Here is a 17,690-nt window from a genome sequence, read left to right as displayed (position 1 = left end):
TCTTTCAAACCTTTTAGTTCCTAAGTTTAATAATAATAAATAAATAATTTGGGTTCATAACATCATTTGGCAAAACACACATTTACTAATTAATATTAGCTTAATTATTTTACATGAAATAATTAAACTAAGCATCTAGGTGGGTCATTAGAGACTGAGAAATTCTATAAAGCAATAACAATAAAATTGTAACAGAGTAATGTTGTTTTGGGCTGTCAGGATCAAAGCCCACCATTTGAATGCTGGAAAGAGGCGAAAGATAAAGGAGAGATAATTCATAAAACCCTAAAAATTGACAAAACGTTGATGGGAAGGTCTATAAATACAGGTGAATCGCTGGGTTGGAAGTAGGTTAGGGCCGGCTGTGCCATGAAGGGACTGAAGTGCTTAAAATTTGTTGAGTAGGAAGGGTTTGGGGAAACAGAGAGCAAGTTTGGAGTGGATTGGAGGTGGGCTGAGGGTGAAAGAGCTAGAGAGTATAAATTTACCGGCAAGTACATTGGTCGGTAATTATGTAATACCAACTCCGGCTAGTATTTTAATGGCTAAGCTAGTGAATAACTGGCCAGGTTGCAACTCTTATTACAGTCAGGGTACCACATCTACACAGTTACAAAATTACATAATTACCACTTAGGGAGTGTCCATATAAAACTACAATACTCCATACACTAAAGAACAAGAGACTATACCCCAAGTGGTAAAGCAATGAATAATAATAACTATGTATAAAATGTTTATTGAGTAAGTTAAAAAACCCTGACCCATACACACAATAGGCAAGAACTATTTTTACATATCATTAGAACATGCAGTATAAATACAAATTGTATAAACACACATCCAGCGCTATATCAGGGATTTCCTCAATTAATCTAAAATTCGTAGCATCAGTTCCTGGTATTGGCTTGACTCTTGCTCTAACTCGCTCACCGTTTTCACTTTATGGCCCAGGTGCCTCCAGCCCCAGACCTTTCACTATAGTACTGGAGCGGTATCAACTCCCCACGCACCCACAAGGTATTCTTATGTAAAATCCTACCCGGACTGTGCTGTGACTCAGGTGCTGCCCCCTGAGTTCGTCACCAAGGAAAACAGCATGCATCTATCGGTTAGGCGGCACACCTCTCGAAATAGTAACGCTTGCTTTCAGTTCACGGATAAAACAGGTTTTTTTTATTTAAACACAGCGCCATGAGGTCTAAATATAAATTGTATGCTTCTTTTTCTTAATTGACAATTAACAAAAGAAAAATCATATTTAAAGGGAAAAGGAATTTGCAGTATAATCCACAAATATGTTATTTTACTGTGCCAACATTCACAGTACATACACAGTAGAAATGCACATTCAGTTTTTCATCTTTTTTATTTTTAGATTGAAAATATAATGCACTGTAAAGAAGAAGCCAATATTAGAGCATTTATAAGAATATGAATTCCACATTATACTATGACTTGGGCCAGTGAATCGGACAATACTGGGAGCTATAGTCCCACACTAACTTGAGTGATATTTACTGTAAGCAATAGGCTAGTTCAAATAAAAATATTATTGCTGGAATTAAACTCATCAAACCTTCTTCACATCAACTGGTCATGTCTACTTCCTTTAAGTAGCCAGAGTGCTAGGGTATAAAAGGTAGGGCCCTTATGCAAATTTTGCATCTAGACCCATGGCTTTTGTTATATCCTTATGGGGCCAGAAAATATGTACATAACACTATATGCTATAATCTTTGTACAAAAACCTAGAATTCATCCTGGAACATAGCATGACATCACTAGGGGTTTGACCAGCCTCGCTGGGCAGTAAATAGAATTTGCTCTTACAGGGACAAATCTCTATGTTTTCGAATACCATAAAACTATGCCAGCATAGTTAATCCCTAATAATGAACATAAATTGGCAAAAAAACATATAGCAGGCCTGTAAATAGGTTTGTGATCATTTTGATGTATCCCAGTCTGGTAAAAATGTAATGATAATGTGTCATTTAGCTGAACTGAGGGTAGACCTGATACCCACTGCTATATACAAATCTGCTGTTATCCCAACATTCACGGTTACTCCAGTACTCTACTCCAGGTTGAACATACTGGTAAAACACATTGTCCTTTCCCAATGAACAATCTGGTGAAAGTCTTTGTAAAACTATAGCGCTGAACTGATACGTTAACTTTCTTCTGATCTTTAGAATTTCTCCTGTCCTGCCATAATTCCTTAGGGCTCTGGCCATTTTCTGGTAAGTCATGATTTTACGATTTCCTTTCTTCTTGCCCCACAATTCTGCTAGCCTTTCTTTATTTTTAGAAACAAATTGGAAGACACCATTCGCTTTGTCCACCCACTGGATACAATTCATTAGGCCTGGATCATGCAGAGCTTCATGAAGATACTCAAAGAGCCGGAGCTTTTTACTCCCTGCTTTTCAAAAATATAAAGGCATTAGTGCTTACGAAAACAATGCATTTTGTACGTTTTTATTTTGGAATAAATCAGTGGCACTAAACTAAGGACATGAAATAAAAGTTAAATGGAGAAGTAAAATGCTGTATGGCCAGTTGCAATACTGAATACAATATGCAGCAAGGTTATTATTTATATAACGCCATATGAAAAGAGAAATAGGTTACAATATGCAGCTGCTAAGAATACAATGGCAGAAAACATTTTGTACTTTTGTACCAATAAGGCAGGGATTTTTACATTTATATTGTGATATGTTCCAGGCCAAGTGCTTTAATACATGATATGGAACTTCTAGGTCTAATATCCTCATACCGTATTCCAAATTATACTATAAAATGACTGTTTATAAGAGGTTTTTTTACATGGTTTTGTGGATTCTATTACAGAAGTTTTAAAGGCTATGGAAGCAATGTCAGCTTGGTCTCTTGGAAATTCCTGGAAGCCTGCGACATTGGTATGAAGGCTATTTTTGAAATCTCTGAAATTGTAAAAGTCTAAAAAATCGAAAAGCTAATGGTATATGAAGTTTATTGAGGCTTCAGTATTTCTGAGCTGTGACTGTGTGCTCAGTTAATTCTTACCGTGTTTTTGTGGAGGTGCACTGGGATGCACCATGTGTAGAGTTTGTTCTTCTTGCATATTCGGCATGTTGTGATATAAACAGTCCTCATCGTGAAGGTATGGAGTATTTATCTGCATTGAAAAATAAAATGACACTAACAACTATGTGTGTGTGTGGCTATGGTAGGAAAATTAGACTGCCACATCGATGCATAATATGCCTGTGCTAATTAAATATAGGATACAAGTAGAAGCAAATATGGAAATATTTGAGAGTTGTTTCATTACACTACAGTACCAATCAATACTCTTGTGGAAATGTATTTATACTTGTAAGATAGTATCATATAATAATGAAGTGGATGTTATGGCCAGTAGCCTGACACAGGGTCAGACTGAGCCGTTCAGGGCCCACCAGGACTCCTCCTTAATTTCATACAAAATCAAGTGAGTGGATACAGGTATTAGCATTGGCTTAGCCACATGCCAGTCATGAATCCAGTAAATAAGAGAGAGACGATACTGTTAATGCAGCAAACGGGGTGATCCCAAATTTATTCCATGGTGCTGGAGACACTTAACACAAGATCAAATGTAGATCTTGTGTTAAGTGTCTCCAGCACCATGGAATAAATTTGGGATCACCCCGTTTGCTGCATTAACAGGTATCGGCTCTCTTTTATTTACTGGCTCCTCCTTAATTTGCCTTTATTGGGTCCAGGTTTGGGAACGGGTTGTGTTGCTGGGGCCCATAAAGACTGGGTCCCACTGGGTTTTTTTCTGGTGTCCCAGTCAGACACTGGCCTGACAGATCTTGAGTTCACTCTACTAATAAACACTGATACCTAAGTACTACCCCAGTGGCCCCAGAGTCCACATGAACCCTACATAACGTTTCTACAGCACACAAACCCTTCCAAACAAGGAATGGGAGATTTTTCCTTCTTTTTTTTTTCTTCTGCCCCCATGGTTTGTCATAATCTACACATTTTAAGCACAATGATATATGCACCCATACTGCACTTTGTTTTCTCCTTCCATGATGAAATAATAAGCCTTTCCCCTCAGTTGATCCCCCTTAAATTCTAGTTGTCAGAAATCACTTCTGTTTTGCATTTCTGATTTGTATAGGACTTCTTAGTTATTAATGTAGCCTGCACCGACACCCTTTCGAGTAATGGTTAGTTTGCATTCAAATGAAGGCAAGTTGTGACAGGTGAACATAAATCATCTTACTGATGTGTGCTTTTGGGTATTCCCCTTCTCCCTCTATCAGGGAAACATGTTAAATAGAAGGTGATTGTCTAAGAAAATCTTTGTGCAATAAACTACTGCAGGCTTTCCCAATATATGACTGTTCAAATAACCTTCCAACAAAAGAACAATACGGCAAGATTCACTTACCATATGATCTCTCCAGGTGCAGGCTGTTGGATCTCCATGTGAATATGTGAAACAGTTCTCACTTTCTCTCAGTGGAGAGTAGGGACTGAGAAAGGTGATGTGACTCTTACACTCTGCAGATACAAACAGAGATTATTTCAAGAACTTTGCATTAACGCAAATCATGTATATGGACACGCATTAGTAATAATTACATTTACTGTAGTGGTAATCAAAACACAGGTAGGCTTCCCTTGTGATAGCTCTGCATATGTTTGGCACAAAAATCCTGTACTTAAAGGGAAGCTGTAACTTCAGAACCAATACTGAATCAACAGATAAATTATGGTGGTTATGGCACCAGTTTCATTTGATCTCTGAATTTGTGTAATTACATTCTGCAGATGCTGCAAGAGCCATTATAGGTTGTTTTTTATGCTATTATTAATGGTATACTTATACTTATTTCTGCCTGGTAACGGTCCAACTTGCAGTTTCAACCTACCATGACACTGCATTATACGTCTGTTAACACCTTCCTTTTCTCCTCCCATGATAGTGGGAGAAAATACTTTGCAACTGCTAGTTAAAGGCACAGTATTTGTTCATCACCCTCCAGAACTGGCACAAAAACCAAAATAATAAAACTGCTAAATCAGGCCTAACAGATTGCAAACCCTTGTAATAATCCTCATTTCTACATTTTGCCAGAATGCACGTGTGCAGAGTTGAAATAAAATGCTGATTGGCCAGTGAAACTAGTTGGAATTCCCCCATGCTGTTACCCCAACCATCCCATTGTGAAACTCCTGTAATTGTTTTGAAATTGTATTTATATACTTGTGCAACAATTTGTTTCTTTTAAATACAGATGCTTTAAAATTGATGTTGTATGTCTATATTATTTATCCAACCCCATTCTTTAGTCAGTCATAATATGAGTTCAGCAAGGGTCTGTATAGTTCTCTAGTGGTTTTCTTTTCAGTGTATTTTTCATTTAGAAAGGTACAGGTGCTCCTGATTGCAATGCTAAGATATGTATGGTGAAGACAATCCATCACTATAATTGGGGGGGGGACCCAATGAGCAGGGTTGGGGGATTATGCAGGGATCCATGCTTTAACGAAAGACTCAGCTAAGTAAAGTTTTCTATGTAATTATTATAATTTCTGTTTCACACTAAGGGGCACATTTACTTAGCTCGAGTGAAGGAATAGAATAAAAAATACTTCTAATTCCGAAGTATTTTTTTGGCTACTTCGACCATCGAATTGGCTAATTCGACCTTCGACTACAACTTTGAATCGAACGATTTGAACTAAAAATCGTTCGACTATTTGACCATTCGATAGTCGAAGCACTGTCTCTTTAAAAAAACTTCGACCACCTACATCGCCACCTAAAACCTACCGAGCATCAATGTTAGCCTATGGGGAAGGTGCCCATAGGCTTTCTAGCCAATTTCGGTTAATTAACCCTCGATATTCAACCCTAAGTAAATGTGCCCCCACTTGTAGTGTGGCTTAAAGGGATAAAGTGAAGACTTCTGAAGTAATATTATTGCATTTAAAGTGATGAAGTGATGCTGCTTATCCTGCATGGAGACCCATAGGCTAAGAATTTCTCAAATAATCTTTAGCTATGAGATTTCTGGCATTCACTTCTTAGATTTCTTTATAAGTTTTTTCTGTGTAGCAATAACAGTAAAACTGCTCAAAAATAAGGCTTTGTGTTTATTACCTTCTGGAGTCTGTAGCTCAAGGGAATTTTCATGCAAAACTTCCAGAACATCTTCATATGCTTCTCCAAATATATCATGTCCTTGACCATTCTAAAAAAAGGTATGAACAGAATAACCAATGTGCTACAATTTGTAGTCAGAAGCATCAAAATGCATCTACAGTGCTTTAACGAAAACATTTCCAGTTATTTTCCCCACAGATAGTAAAGTATATGTAAAAATGCACACAAAGTACAGTACTGTATTTTCTTTACATTTTGTACAGATGGAAGGGAGCTGACATATTGCTTTGGGACAATGCTGCTGCTGCTGAGCTTTAACGTCCCATAGAAAAATCAGTTGAAAGTATTCCAACAAACTGACATATTTAGGTTATTTACTTTTCACATGGTATGATGATCATCAAGTAAAAAGTATAGAGTAAAGGAATCCCAATCTCCCTACAAGATGGTGAAAGCAATTTTCTACTCAAACACACGCACACACATATATGTATATATATATATATATACACACACACACATATATATGGGTATATGTAACTATGTAACTATGTAACTATTGCACACATTTTTCGTTATCTGCTTTGATGTCCTCCCAATAGCAGTAACTAAATAAAACTGAACTGGATTCCAATGAAACTCTACGATTTTACTCGAACTCTCTCTGTCTATGTTGCCAGCACCACATTCAAAATCCTAGTCAATGTGCATATTTTTCTGAAAATTAATTTGTTACCTTTCAATTTCAAAACAGTATCAGGAATATATATCTCACTGGCAAAATTCAAAATAGACATCATAGTTCCTAGCTTTGCATCAGTTTAGCTAAAGTATTCCCTCTGTAAATTTCCTTGCTTACTAACTGTTAATTAGAAACTGTTTTATATTAACATCAGTATTAATAACAAATAGATATCATTGGTCTAATGCTGTGGGTTTCTCCTCTATTGCAAAGAGTAATGCTGCAGAGGAAACAGGAAATTTTGCACTAAATATTTATTTTGTTAATGTTTAAAAATGAAAATTTTTGTAAAAACGAATTCACGTGATTATTCATTATTATTTCTGAAAATGATTCCTACTGACAGCAGCTTGTAATGGTTTTGGGGGGGGGTAAAGGCAAATCACTTCATATTATAGAATGATGTTTAAATAAATGGGGCTTAATGTGCAAAGGAGCTACAAGAAAATAGCACCATAAATGCTTAAAATGATCTGGGGCAGATTTACAAAATATCAAACTACAAAATCAGGTATTTAACAAACTGGCAATTACAGCACTTTTCTAAGTTTTTTTGATCGAATAGAAATCCTTCGATCGATTGCTAAAAATCGTTCGAATCGTTCGATTGGAACTATTTAATCATTCGATCGAACAATCTCTATTCGATCGTTCGATCGATCGAATACGCTAAAAATCCTTTGACTTTGATATTCGAAGTCAAAGGATTTCAATTCGAGGCTCGAATTTGGAAGTTTTGTTAACTTCGAAATTCGACCCTTAGTAAATTAGTACTAAGTAAGTGAACAATCACTTTAACCATGGACAAGAGAGACTACCATGCAAAGTGTCCAAAAATCCGAGAATCATATTGAGACAACATAGTAGCCCAGTTTACCTGCACTGCTAGAAACTGTATGTTTCAACTGCATATATTACTAACTATAGTTAACTAACAAACAAAAAGTAATAAAAGGTTATTTGACCAGTTAAAAGGTGTTGATATGGATATGCAAATATAATACTTTTTGAAAAAACTCACTGAGCAGATTTCTTTCTTTCTATCTTTCTTTTATGAATAAGTCATGTTGCTACTCTAAAGCTAGAGCATGACTATACAGCAATGTATTATTAATAAGCATTAACATTCCAACTGTTTAAATACTGTTCTTGGAGTGATCAAAAGTTACTTGTCCTTCCCATACCAAATCAGATTATAGAACTGCTACATTTAGTAAATAACATAAATACCAATTTATTAATGATAGTGCCTATTGCAGGCGTAATTACAAAAAACCCAAATATGCCAAACCCAAATATCGAGAAAAACCATAGATTTTAACTTACCATTATCAATAACTCAGTGCAGCTCTCTACAAAAAATTCAAAGAGTTTAGAATTCATGATCAAAATATTGCTTCTGCAATAAGTTATTTATTATAAAATCTGGCACTTTTTAATTTCGGTATTAGTTAGTCAGAATCTGCTACAAATCATTTCAAAGTGCAGAAAGAATGAGAAATAGGCAACTGCCCCTGACAGCATCAAACTGTTTTACCTTTGTTGAAGGGTTCCATAAAGGGAAAAAAATGAGGTAGCTGATATTTAAGCAGTTCTCATTTTTGTACGTCACTGAAATGTAAATTATAACACAACAAGGCCTTTAACACTTTATGTTCCTTACAACCCATAAGCAAATGAGGATATTATGCTATGGTAAGCCTCAGTTTAAATGGGGTTTTCCTTAAAATGGTTACAGTCCAGGTTCGCATGTTCAGTCACAAAAGAATAGCGCACACACACACTATGACACACAATGTTTCTTACAATTTTGTTCAGTTAGCTATGCATAATATATTAATATATTATCACATTTTCCCTGTAGTTTTACAGCTTTTGGAATAAAATGCATAGCTAATCAATAAACACTTTTGGCAAGTTATCAGTATTGCCAGATCAAACTGTTAAATGTTTCGCAGTATATCAATCGGCATTATACGTTGTACGATGACACATCTTCTAGTTACTCATAGTGATAGTAAATAGATCTAGCTTGTTGGAGGCCACTATGAACTGACAATGTCTGCTTGTATAGGTCCGTTTATTAAAATTCAAATTTTAGTAGCATTTTTTGAAACCACAATTGAACTCTGTTGCTGTAGAACCACGAATGCCATGAAAGTTATTAAAATAATAATAAAATAATAAAAAGCACAATTGAACTCTATTTCTGTAGAACCACGAATGCCATGAACGCTATTAAAATATCCGTTTATAAAATGTACAAACTGAAAAAGTGCAGAACAATCTGAAAAATGCTAATATCTCTAAAGCCTCTTAACATTCGAGTTTTTCAGACAATTACAAATGAATTAATATCCAAAAACCTCTAAAAGTCTGAATGCTTAAAAAAAAAGTCCAATAGGATCATTGCTGCTCCCATTGACATCTATGGGACCTGGACTGTGAGAGATTTTGTATTAGAGTTTTTCGTGGTTGTTACACTTGATAAAGCTCTCATTTTTAGGGTGTTACAGAATTTTTTTAAGAAAAAACACCAATTTTTAGAGAAAAGGTAAGAATTTTTTTTTTAAAAAAAGGTACCGGTAATCTTGAAGTTAGTAAATTGGCTCCATAGTCACCTTTTTTTAATACAGTTACTCTTATCTCAATCCACGGTTGGCTGAAATCCCCATTATGTGATTATGTTTTGGATCAGGACAGTTGGTTACACTAGAAAGATTTTGTGCAGCGATCAACCTGCCACATTTGAAATGGTGCAGGATCTAAATTCCCGAACAAGCTTAGGGTTTTATTATTTGCTCTTCAGACAGACTATTGGGGAGTCTGTTAACTTGCTACATTCCATTGCTGTGTATTTCAATACACTACAATTACAGAGATGTCATGAAAAGATTTATGAACCTCTCGTGGCTCGTCTTAATGGCTGCACTCCTATTTTTAAGCTAACGGTACACTAAGTGGCAAATTCACTAAAGGGCAAAGTGGCCGTCTATAGTGTAAATTCACCAGAAATCCCATCTGCAGGCACATCGGCAATTTACTTACAGGAGTAGACAATTTGCTAGAGAAAGAGACTGATGAGTTTCGCTCCATATCGCCAGACGAATTTTCACTCAGGTGAACGTTCGTTACTCTGCAAATTCACTAAAGTATGAATTTTAAAGAACATTACTTCTTTCGCCAGAGTTTCCTTCGCCACCTTAGACCTGGCAAACTCATAAGATGAAGCTACGTCCTCCTCAATCTTATGTCAGTCACCATATCCTGTATCCCAGAAAGTCATAAAAGTTCTAAAAAAACAATGGTGTTTTTTCATATTTTAAAGCAGGATTGCCTTCAAAAGTTCTAACTATTAAACATTTTTGTGTTAACAATTTTTTTAACCAATTTGAGGGCCATGCCACATTTGTTTTAGGGTGGGTTCATGTCTACGGCATTAGGATCTCTTTAGTCTTTTTTGCTTCCTTAGACATTTGTAGTAAGTGGCCACTTCAAGCATTTGCACCAACATCTCTAATAAAGACGTCTATACGACATATATGTACCCGCCCTATTTAAATTGACCTAAGCCTACGAGTACTAACAAAGTTTCACTAGGCAGAATTGAATGCTAGCGAAAGATCGCTAAGAAATGCTTGCGCTGACGAATTTACGCTAGCGAAAGTTCGAATTTTAGTTAATTAGCATAGTAACGTTAGTTAATTAGCGTAACGGATTTGCACCTGACGAAGTGACGTGAAGTGTGGCGGATCGTTCTCTGATAAAAATACGCCTTGAACTTGCCCCTGTGACTTACATTTGTTTATTGAAAATGTTAGCCCGGTGCTAGGCTTTTTGCTGCAGCATGATTTGGCAATTTCTTTGCTAAAGGATCAGTATACTCCGTTTTAACCAAAAATTCAATGAATATGACTTGTACTGAACATACCATTGGTTAATTGCAAAAAAAAAAATATCTATGTTTTATGTTGTTTATTGAGCTAAACAGGGAAATTCAATCTCTTCCATGTTTGGTCCTTGCCAGAGCACAGATAAACAAAAGTCCATTATGCTGGGGGTTATGTACAGCCCAAGCACCATTCATAGCGTTCATGTTGAAAAGGGGGTATACTGCATCTAAGAAGTTAAGTAAAAGTTCCTATATAGATAATTAGTTATACAGATACAGATAGCTAGCCCCAGGACAATTTAACAAACATAATGAAGAGTAGCTGTATGAACACCAAAGGGCACATTTACTATTCGTTGAATATCGAGGGTTAATTAACCCTCGATATTCGACCGTCAAAGTAAAATCCTTCAACTTCGAATATCGAAATTCGTTCGATCGAAGGAAAAATTGTTCGACCGAATGATTAAATCCTTCGAATTGAACGATTTTCCTTCGATAAAAAAATACTTAGAAAGCTTATGGGGACCTTCCCCATAGGCTAACATTGGTTCTCGGTAGGTTTTAGGTGGCGAAGTAGGTGGTCAAAGTTTTTTTTAAAGAGACAGTACTTCGACTATCGAATGGTTGAATAGTCGAACGATTTTTAGTTCGAATCATTCGTTTCGAAGTCGAAGTCAAAGTAGTCAATTCGATGGTCGAATTAGCCAAAAAAATACTTCGAAATTCAAAGTATTTTTTATTCTAATCCTTCACTCGAGCTAAGTAAATGTCCCCCGAAGTGCTCAGATCCAATCACTAATTCTTGAATAAAGTGCAGTAAATTCCCCATCTCTTCAAGAATGAGAGGCTTATCTAACTGTAAAAGGATCCAGTATGTCCAAACCTTTAATAACTTCATTTTAATTATTAGAGGGGACGTGTCGCCCAGACATAAAAAGCTGGATAATAAAAGTCCTTTTTAAATTAAAATCCAATTTCTTTTTATAGTAAAATATCCATACCTGTTATAAACTGATTTAAACTCTCAGCTGTCCTCCCAAGTCTAACAACTTGTAACTAATTATGGCCACCAGACAATATTTCCCAGACAGCTGCAGAAGATCAGTATGAGAAACTGATTTGTGTAGCAGATACAACATTGGTATTGTAATCACTTTTAAAATAAAGGCATTTATACACTGACATTGTATTGTATCTGGCATATTGGCCTGCAGGCTGAATGAACAGACACCATATGAGGGACCATATGAAGTATGGCTGCAGTTGTTTTGTTATGGAGACCAGAACACGGATCAGTATGGCATTAAGTGAAGGAGAGCTACAGCTATATAGAGCTATACTTCCTCATCTGATGATGTACCAATAAGATGTATCAGCAGATAAAATTTTTAAAGCTGCAACATCAACAAAGTGACCATTATTCAAGGCACATACACAAAACTTTGCTTCATGTGAATTTAGCGTAATGTATATGACCAGCTAAATTATATTTTTTACGTTTAATGTTCAAGAAACACACACATGTACAGGGAGAACTCCTTGCCTGTCCTTTGGGATCTGTGAGTGCCTGCTGTTCCTTTTCCCTGGGGCATGTGAACCCAGACCCCACATATAAAGGGTGAGACTTTCCTCTTATATGGCTATGTACCAAGAACTTTTAACGAAAACTAAAACCAACAAAGTGACCAAACTTCAAGGTACATACACAAAACTTTACTTCCTGTGATTTTATCATAATGTATATGGCCAGCTTAATTATTTTTATTACATTTAATTATCTAGAAACCCAAGGGCCTGGTAGGCGTTGCCTATTTGTATGATGTGGGCTTAATATATTTTTGGTGCACTTTTGCAATTCAACACAGTGTGCTGCTGGTTTCCTTTTTGCATATTGTTATGACCCAGCGACAGGAGTGGGTCTTCCAGTTCAGCACCTGACACTACAAAAAGTGTGTATCTGTGAGGTGAGCACTCTGCATTAATAAGTCTATACAATTTTCTTGATTGGAGCAAATGTCATCATTCAGCAGGACAACTATCCGAAGCATACTTCTAAGCTTAGCAGAAACTATTTGGGAAAGAAACAGGAAGCAGGAGTACTGTCTTCGATGGATTGGCTCGAATGAATAATTAGAATGGAAAAACATTCGAATTTCGAAGTATTTTTTTGGATACTTCGACCATCGAATTGGTCAAATTCGATCGAATCAAATATTTCAAAGTAAAAATCGATCGACTATTTGATAATCAAAGTACTGTCTCTTTAAAAAATACTTAGACTTCATACTTCGCCACTTTAAACCTACTGAGGTGCACTGTTAGCCTATGGGGACCTTCCCCAGTTTTTTTTGATCGAATAAAAATCCTTTGATCGATCGCTTATTCTATCTTTTTGCGCTAAAATCCTTCTAATTCGATATTCGAAGGATTTTACTTCGAGGGTCGAATTCAAGGGTTTTTTAAGTGTGAAACCCACAGACATAATAGCTATAGTCTGTAGGGGTCAGTTTATAATTATGCATAGAGCTGGTTAAACATAAAGGGAATATAGGTGTGCAGGAACGATGAAAAAGTTACCTTGTTCCATTCAGATTTTGATTTTGGTCACTATTGATCATAAAAATATTAAAAAATGTTTCCAATTTTATCAATCTTTGGCAGTGTATTAAACATCAAATTGTTGATAAATGAGTATCTAATTTTCTTCATTAATTTTGAGATTATAAAGTATGTGCACATGTTCATGGTTATACCATGTAGGAAGCAACACTTATGGCAACTGTTGTTTGTAAAATAGAGTGCAAGTGACATAGTTATTACTTATAACGTTACTGGACATATGAGGTTAGAGTTGAGTGTCCCCTGAATATATACCATCCATAATTATCCGTGAAACTATTTGGTGGAGTTCTTCCCCAGGTATACGTCAATGAGCAAGTCGGTTATTACAAGTCATTTATGGTATGTAATGCAGTTTTTGTAAGCTGTTGCATGTGAGCAACAAACAAGTATCTGGATCCCTAGAACAAAAGTTAAAAACATCATGGGTATCAGCAATGAGTGGTAGTCTGTAGTCCTGGACTGCCAGGCAATTGCTGTGGCTACTGTCTCTATTGTTACACCCCTCATCATAGGGGTTGCCATGTGCTTAGTGTTACAAATATTTGCAATTTTCGGTTACTCTTTTAGCAGCTTTTATTAATTGCAGCGCAGTTAAAAAAAATGTAATTCCAGCCTTGAAGTCAAGCTTTAGTGGCATAAAAAACAGGTGTACTGCCAAACGGAGCATTCTGTAGGCTGCCAGTCCCCATAGGTGCTAAAAAATAGCCATACACAGCCCTTTTTTGGCACCCCAGGGACTTTTTAATGCTTGTGTTGCTCCTTTTTTAAATTTGAATGTGGCTCATTGGTAAAAAAAAAAAAAAAGGTCGGGGAACCCTGGTTTAAATAGACATGTACTGGATAACTTTTGTTATGCATGGGCATCTTTCACTCAGAAGCCCAATTAGCAAAGATTTTACCATCTTTACCCTTTACCATCAAAGTGCAGAGTATAGAATGAGGTGCCAGTCTGTCCAAAAAACGGTTATATGTGTCAGAACCAACTTATAGTTTGTTGGATTTTCTTTTTTCATTTGCAACTATCCCCTTTTACAATCATTTTACTGTCATTCATGCAGGTCTCTCATTTGCCTAACGTCACAGTGTCAAACTGCATTAAATATGGTACATCTGTTACTCCAGGTGGTCAGTGCCATTCACTTTCATATTTATCCCTGCATGTGACTGCTCCATTCAGTTTCAATACTATTTTTTTCAAATGCAGTCCATAATGATATATATTACACAGTGACAATATCTATTCCATTGACTGAACCTACTGTATGCATTACAAACACAGTTTTTGTTCGCTAATGTGTACTTACCTTGAAAACGCCATGCTTTTAACAACGATTTTCTTGTACCAATAAAGAGTGCAATGTCACATATAGTTTGGACAAAGGATGTCACATACAGTTTAGGAAGTGTATGATCTGGGGATTTTCGAAAAATGAACTTTTTCTTCTCAAACATGCCAGTAGACACAACCCAGTATTACATATAGTTATGCAAAAAACAAATACTTTGTAAATTGTCCAACAAACACATCCAAATGGGATGATTTTTAGTGTGTTCCAATGAATCTTTTCCAATGGTTCTTTTGTTTAAATGAAATGTTAACCTTAAGAAAAAATCATGTTAAATTGCCCAGAGTGTTATTCTAAGCACCTTGGTTATTTACCTTTTTTTTTTTTAAATAGCAAAATATTAGCAAAAAACATGTTCTGCTAATATAATACATTTTGTACCAATAGTACCACCTGCTGGTCAGTTTTCTGACTGTGATTCGACGGCGTAAAAGGAAGAGAGAAAGAAAAAGTACTGTTCTGATGTTGCTTTGTTCAAGAAAGTTTTCTCTTTCTTCTGACACTTTCTTCTGCTGACTGCATCACAATTGAAAAACTGACCAGTGGGTGTTGGTACAAAATGCTTTACATCAGCACTACCTATTTTTTTGCTAATATCTTGGATTTAAAAACAAAAATAATCAATGCAAAGTGCTCAGAGCAATTTTATATTATTTTTATTTTAAAGGTTTACATTTCCTTTAACTAGCATTTACATATCTATCATATATGCTGAATATATATTTATATATAAACTTTTCCCTAAAACTCTCCCATTTGTGCAGCACAAGAATTAAGTGGCATTCAAATCTGTGGCAAATATTACCCCCTCTAAAAGGTGTAGAAGTCTTTCTGGTAGTACAGCAGAGCCTATTCTTGTAGGGGCAGAGGCACCACATGGCACACATTATAACCAATAAGTAGGGATGCGCGAATTTTTTCGCCTTGTTTCCCCAAAAAAAATGACGCCTATAGACTTGTATGGCGTAGTGCGTCAAAATAAAAAGACAAATTTTTTTGATTCCCATAGACTTTAATGGGCATCGGCGACATTTCGCCAGCGAATTTTTGGCGAAACGAAACGGGTCAAATTCCCCCATCCCTACCAATAAGCCCAGATAAAGCTAGAGCTCCTGCTTTTTTTTATCCCCTTGGCACTCAAGGCACTGTACGACTTTGTACTGCACTTTAATACTCTGACTCGTCCTTTTTCGGGTAATACTAGGATTACAAATTTAGTTAGCACTAACAATGTATTATAGGGAAAGGAGTGGACAGCTCAGGCCCTACAGGGTGCATGCACTAAAAAAAGTTTCTCATTGGTTAAAATCCTGTTGAGATTATTCTTCAGCTGTAAAAACAGCATGCCAAGTTTGAGACTATTAATTTATTGGTTATTAAGATAATAAGGGCCATACTGTATAGTGATATGGTTCATTAAACAGGATATAAAGTTAAAGCTATCCATAAATGCTGAGATTTGGTCAAGTAGTTTGGTATGTATGTACGTACACTATTTCCATCCTATATCTTCATAATATTATGAATTTGTTTGCAATTCATAGTTTCTGAAATATTTATAAGGGCAGAAGATATCAGAAGAGATGCTTAAATAAAAGGGAATCTGGCCACTTTTAACAAAAGACATCTAGTTTTAGTTAAAAAAAAAACCCAACTCAGTTGATATTTTGTATTATCCACTCCTCTAGGAATTCATTTTATTAAAAAGTAGATAGGATGGTGAGAAGAAACCAGGTAGTTAGGTTAAAATCAAACTCCAAAGTCCAATGATGTTAAGTTCAACTATGTGGCTATTTAACAAAACTGTGCAGTTACCCATAACAACTGGCTATTGAAAAAGAAAGATCTTACTGGTTGTTATGGACAACTGCAATGGGTCAGTGTAGAGCCTATTTTAGTAAATTGGCACCAAAGCCCAGGAAGTAGAGGGAAAAGGAAACTTTATCCTTTGTTAAGTTGGTAGCTGGGAATGACTTTATAGGGCTCTTTTTTTTTGTCTGGCCTGTTGACAAATTTGTAACATACAAAAATATAGAGATCGCACACCTACATGTCAGTTTGCGAGATGCTAATCCTGGGGAGATATACAACACAAAACAAACAAACAAAAAAGAAAAGCACTTTTTTATAACAGTGTGCTTTACTTTTTTTGACAAATTTGTAACAATCTAGAGTCCCAATGAGCTCCATATAAAAAAATTATGTCCACAGTTAGACCTGTGAGTAAAGAATGCTTTTGCTTCCAGAAAATGCTTCTTCCAAGTTTGATTTCAAAGTGGAATATTCATCATTCAAATAGTATCCCATGCTAATGATTTTCATGAATAATGTGTTTAGAGTTAGCCCTTAGAATCTATATATTTTTCTTTGGCTTTTCTTTTTGAGTAAATAGTTGCCACTCCCACTGCTTTAAGAGCACTGTTTCAAATCAGTTTTATTTTTATTTTTTTAATATCTTCAATTAAAGGACAATGAAACCCCAGTGATGGGGTCACTAAATACTTCCAGGAATGGCAAAAGCTATATTAAATTCAATAGGTTTTGTACACTAGGCCAATTCAAGCTCACCTCTACATATCTCACTAGAGAAGAGGCTGCATGTTCGTCTGTGTTTATGGTTTCCAATACTGTACAATAGAATGGCTGGACAGTAGCACCATTTTTCAATAACAGTAGTCCTTCATTAACTTTGCATAAAAAAAAGACAAGGCCAAAGCCTTGAGTGTTGATATTAGCTGTGACCAATGGACTGCCATACACTTACCAAAAATTGGATGAAACTTTCTTTCATGTGATTTTATTAGTGCCTGAATGGATTTTTATACTCAACACAGTACATCCTGGAGGCCTCAATAACAATTGAAATTGTTCTTGTTTTATAGAAACGAAATCAGATCTTTAGCCCATAGTGTTGATCAGTCCCAC

At 35.9% G+C, this 17,690-nt stretch overlaps 1 protein-coding gene across 1 annotated transcript; it reads right to left on the bottom strand.

Moving 5' to 3' along the window:
* Positions 1 to 1,153: 1,153 nt before the first annotated feature.
* Positions 1,154 to 8,425, bottom strand: spic.L (Spi-C transcription factor L homeolog). The gene is made up of 5 exons (XM_018251703.2): positions 8,229 to 8,425; positions 6,158 to 6,248; positions 4,439 to 4,551; positions 3,055 to 3,166; positions 1,154 to 2,425 (listed from the first exon to the last, which is right to left on the bottom strand). Exons 1-5 carry the CDS (start codon positions 8,283 to 8,285, stop codon positions 1,998 to 2,000), a joined length of 801 nt encoding a protein of 266 aa, XP_018107192.2. The 5' UTR covers positions 8,286 to 8,425; the 3' UTR covers positions 1,154 to 1,997.
* Positions 8,426 to 17,690: the final 9,265 nt, after the last annotated feature.

This window comes from Xenopus laevis, chromosome 3L (genome assembly GCF_017654675.1).
Source record: "Xenopus laevis strain J_2021 chromosome 3L, Xenopus_laevis_v10.1, whole genome shotgun sequence".
Classification (NCBI taxonomy): Eukaryota; Metazoa; Chordata; class Amphibia; order Anura; family Pipidae; genus Xenopus; species Xenopus laevis.
Note: the sequence above shows the minus strand (reverse complement) of the source record. Positions and strands in the feature narration are given on the sequence as shown.

Bases quoted from the DNA above. Each gene is read 5' to 3' on its own strand.
- spic.L (XM_018251703.2), bottom strand. From the start codon at position 8,285: ATGAATTCTAAACTCTTTGAATTTTTTGTAGAGAGCTGCACTGAGTTA. The intron at 6,249-8,228 runs GTAAGTTAAAAT...ACCTTTTTTTAG, and splicing joins GCACTGAGTTATTGATAATG to AATGGTCAAGGACATGATAT. The intron at 3,167-4,438 runs GTAAGTGAATCT...TTTTCAATGCAG, and splicing joins GCACCTGGAGAGATCATATG to ATAAATACTCCATACCTTCA.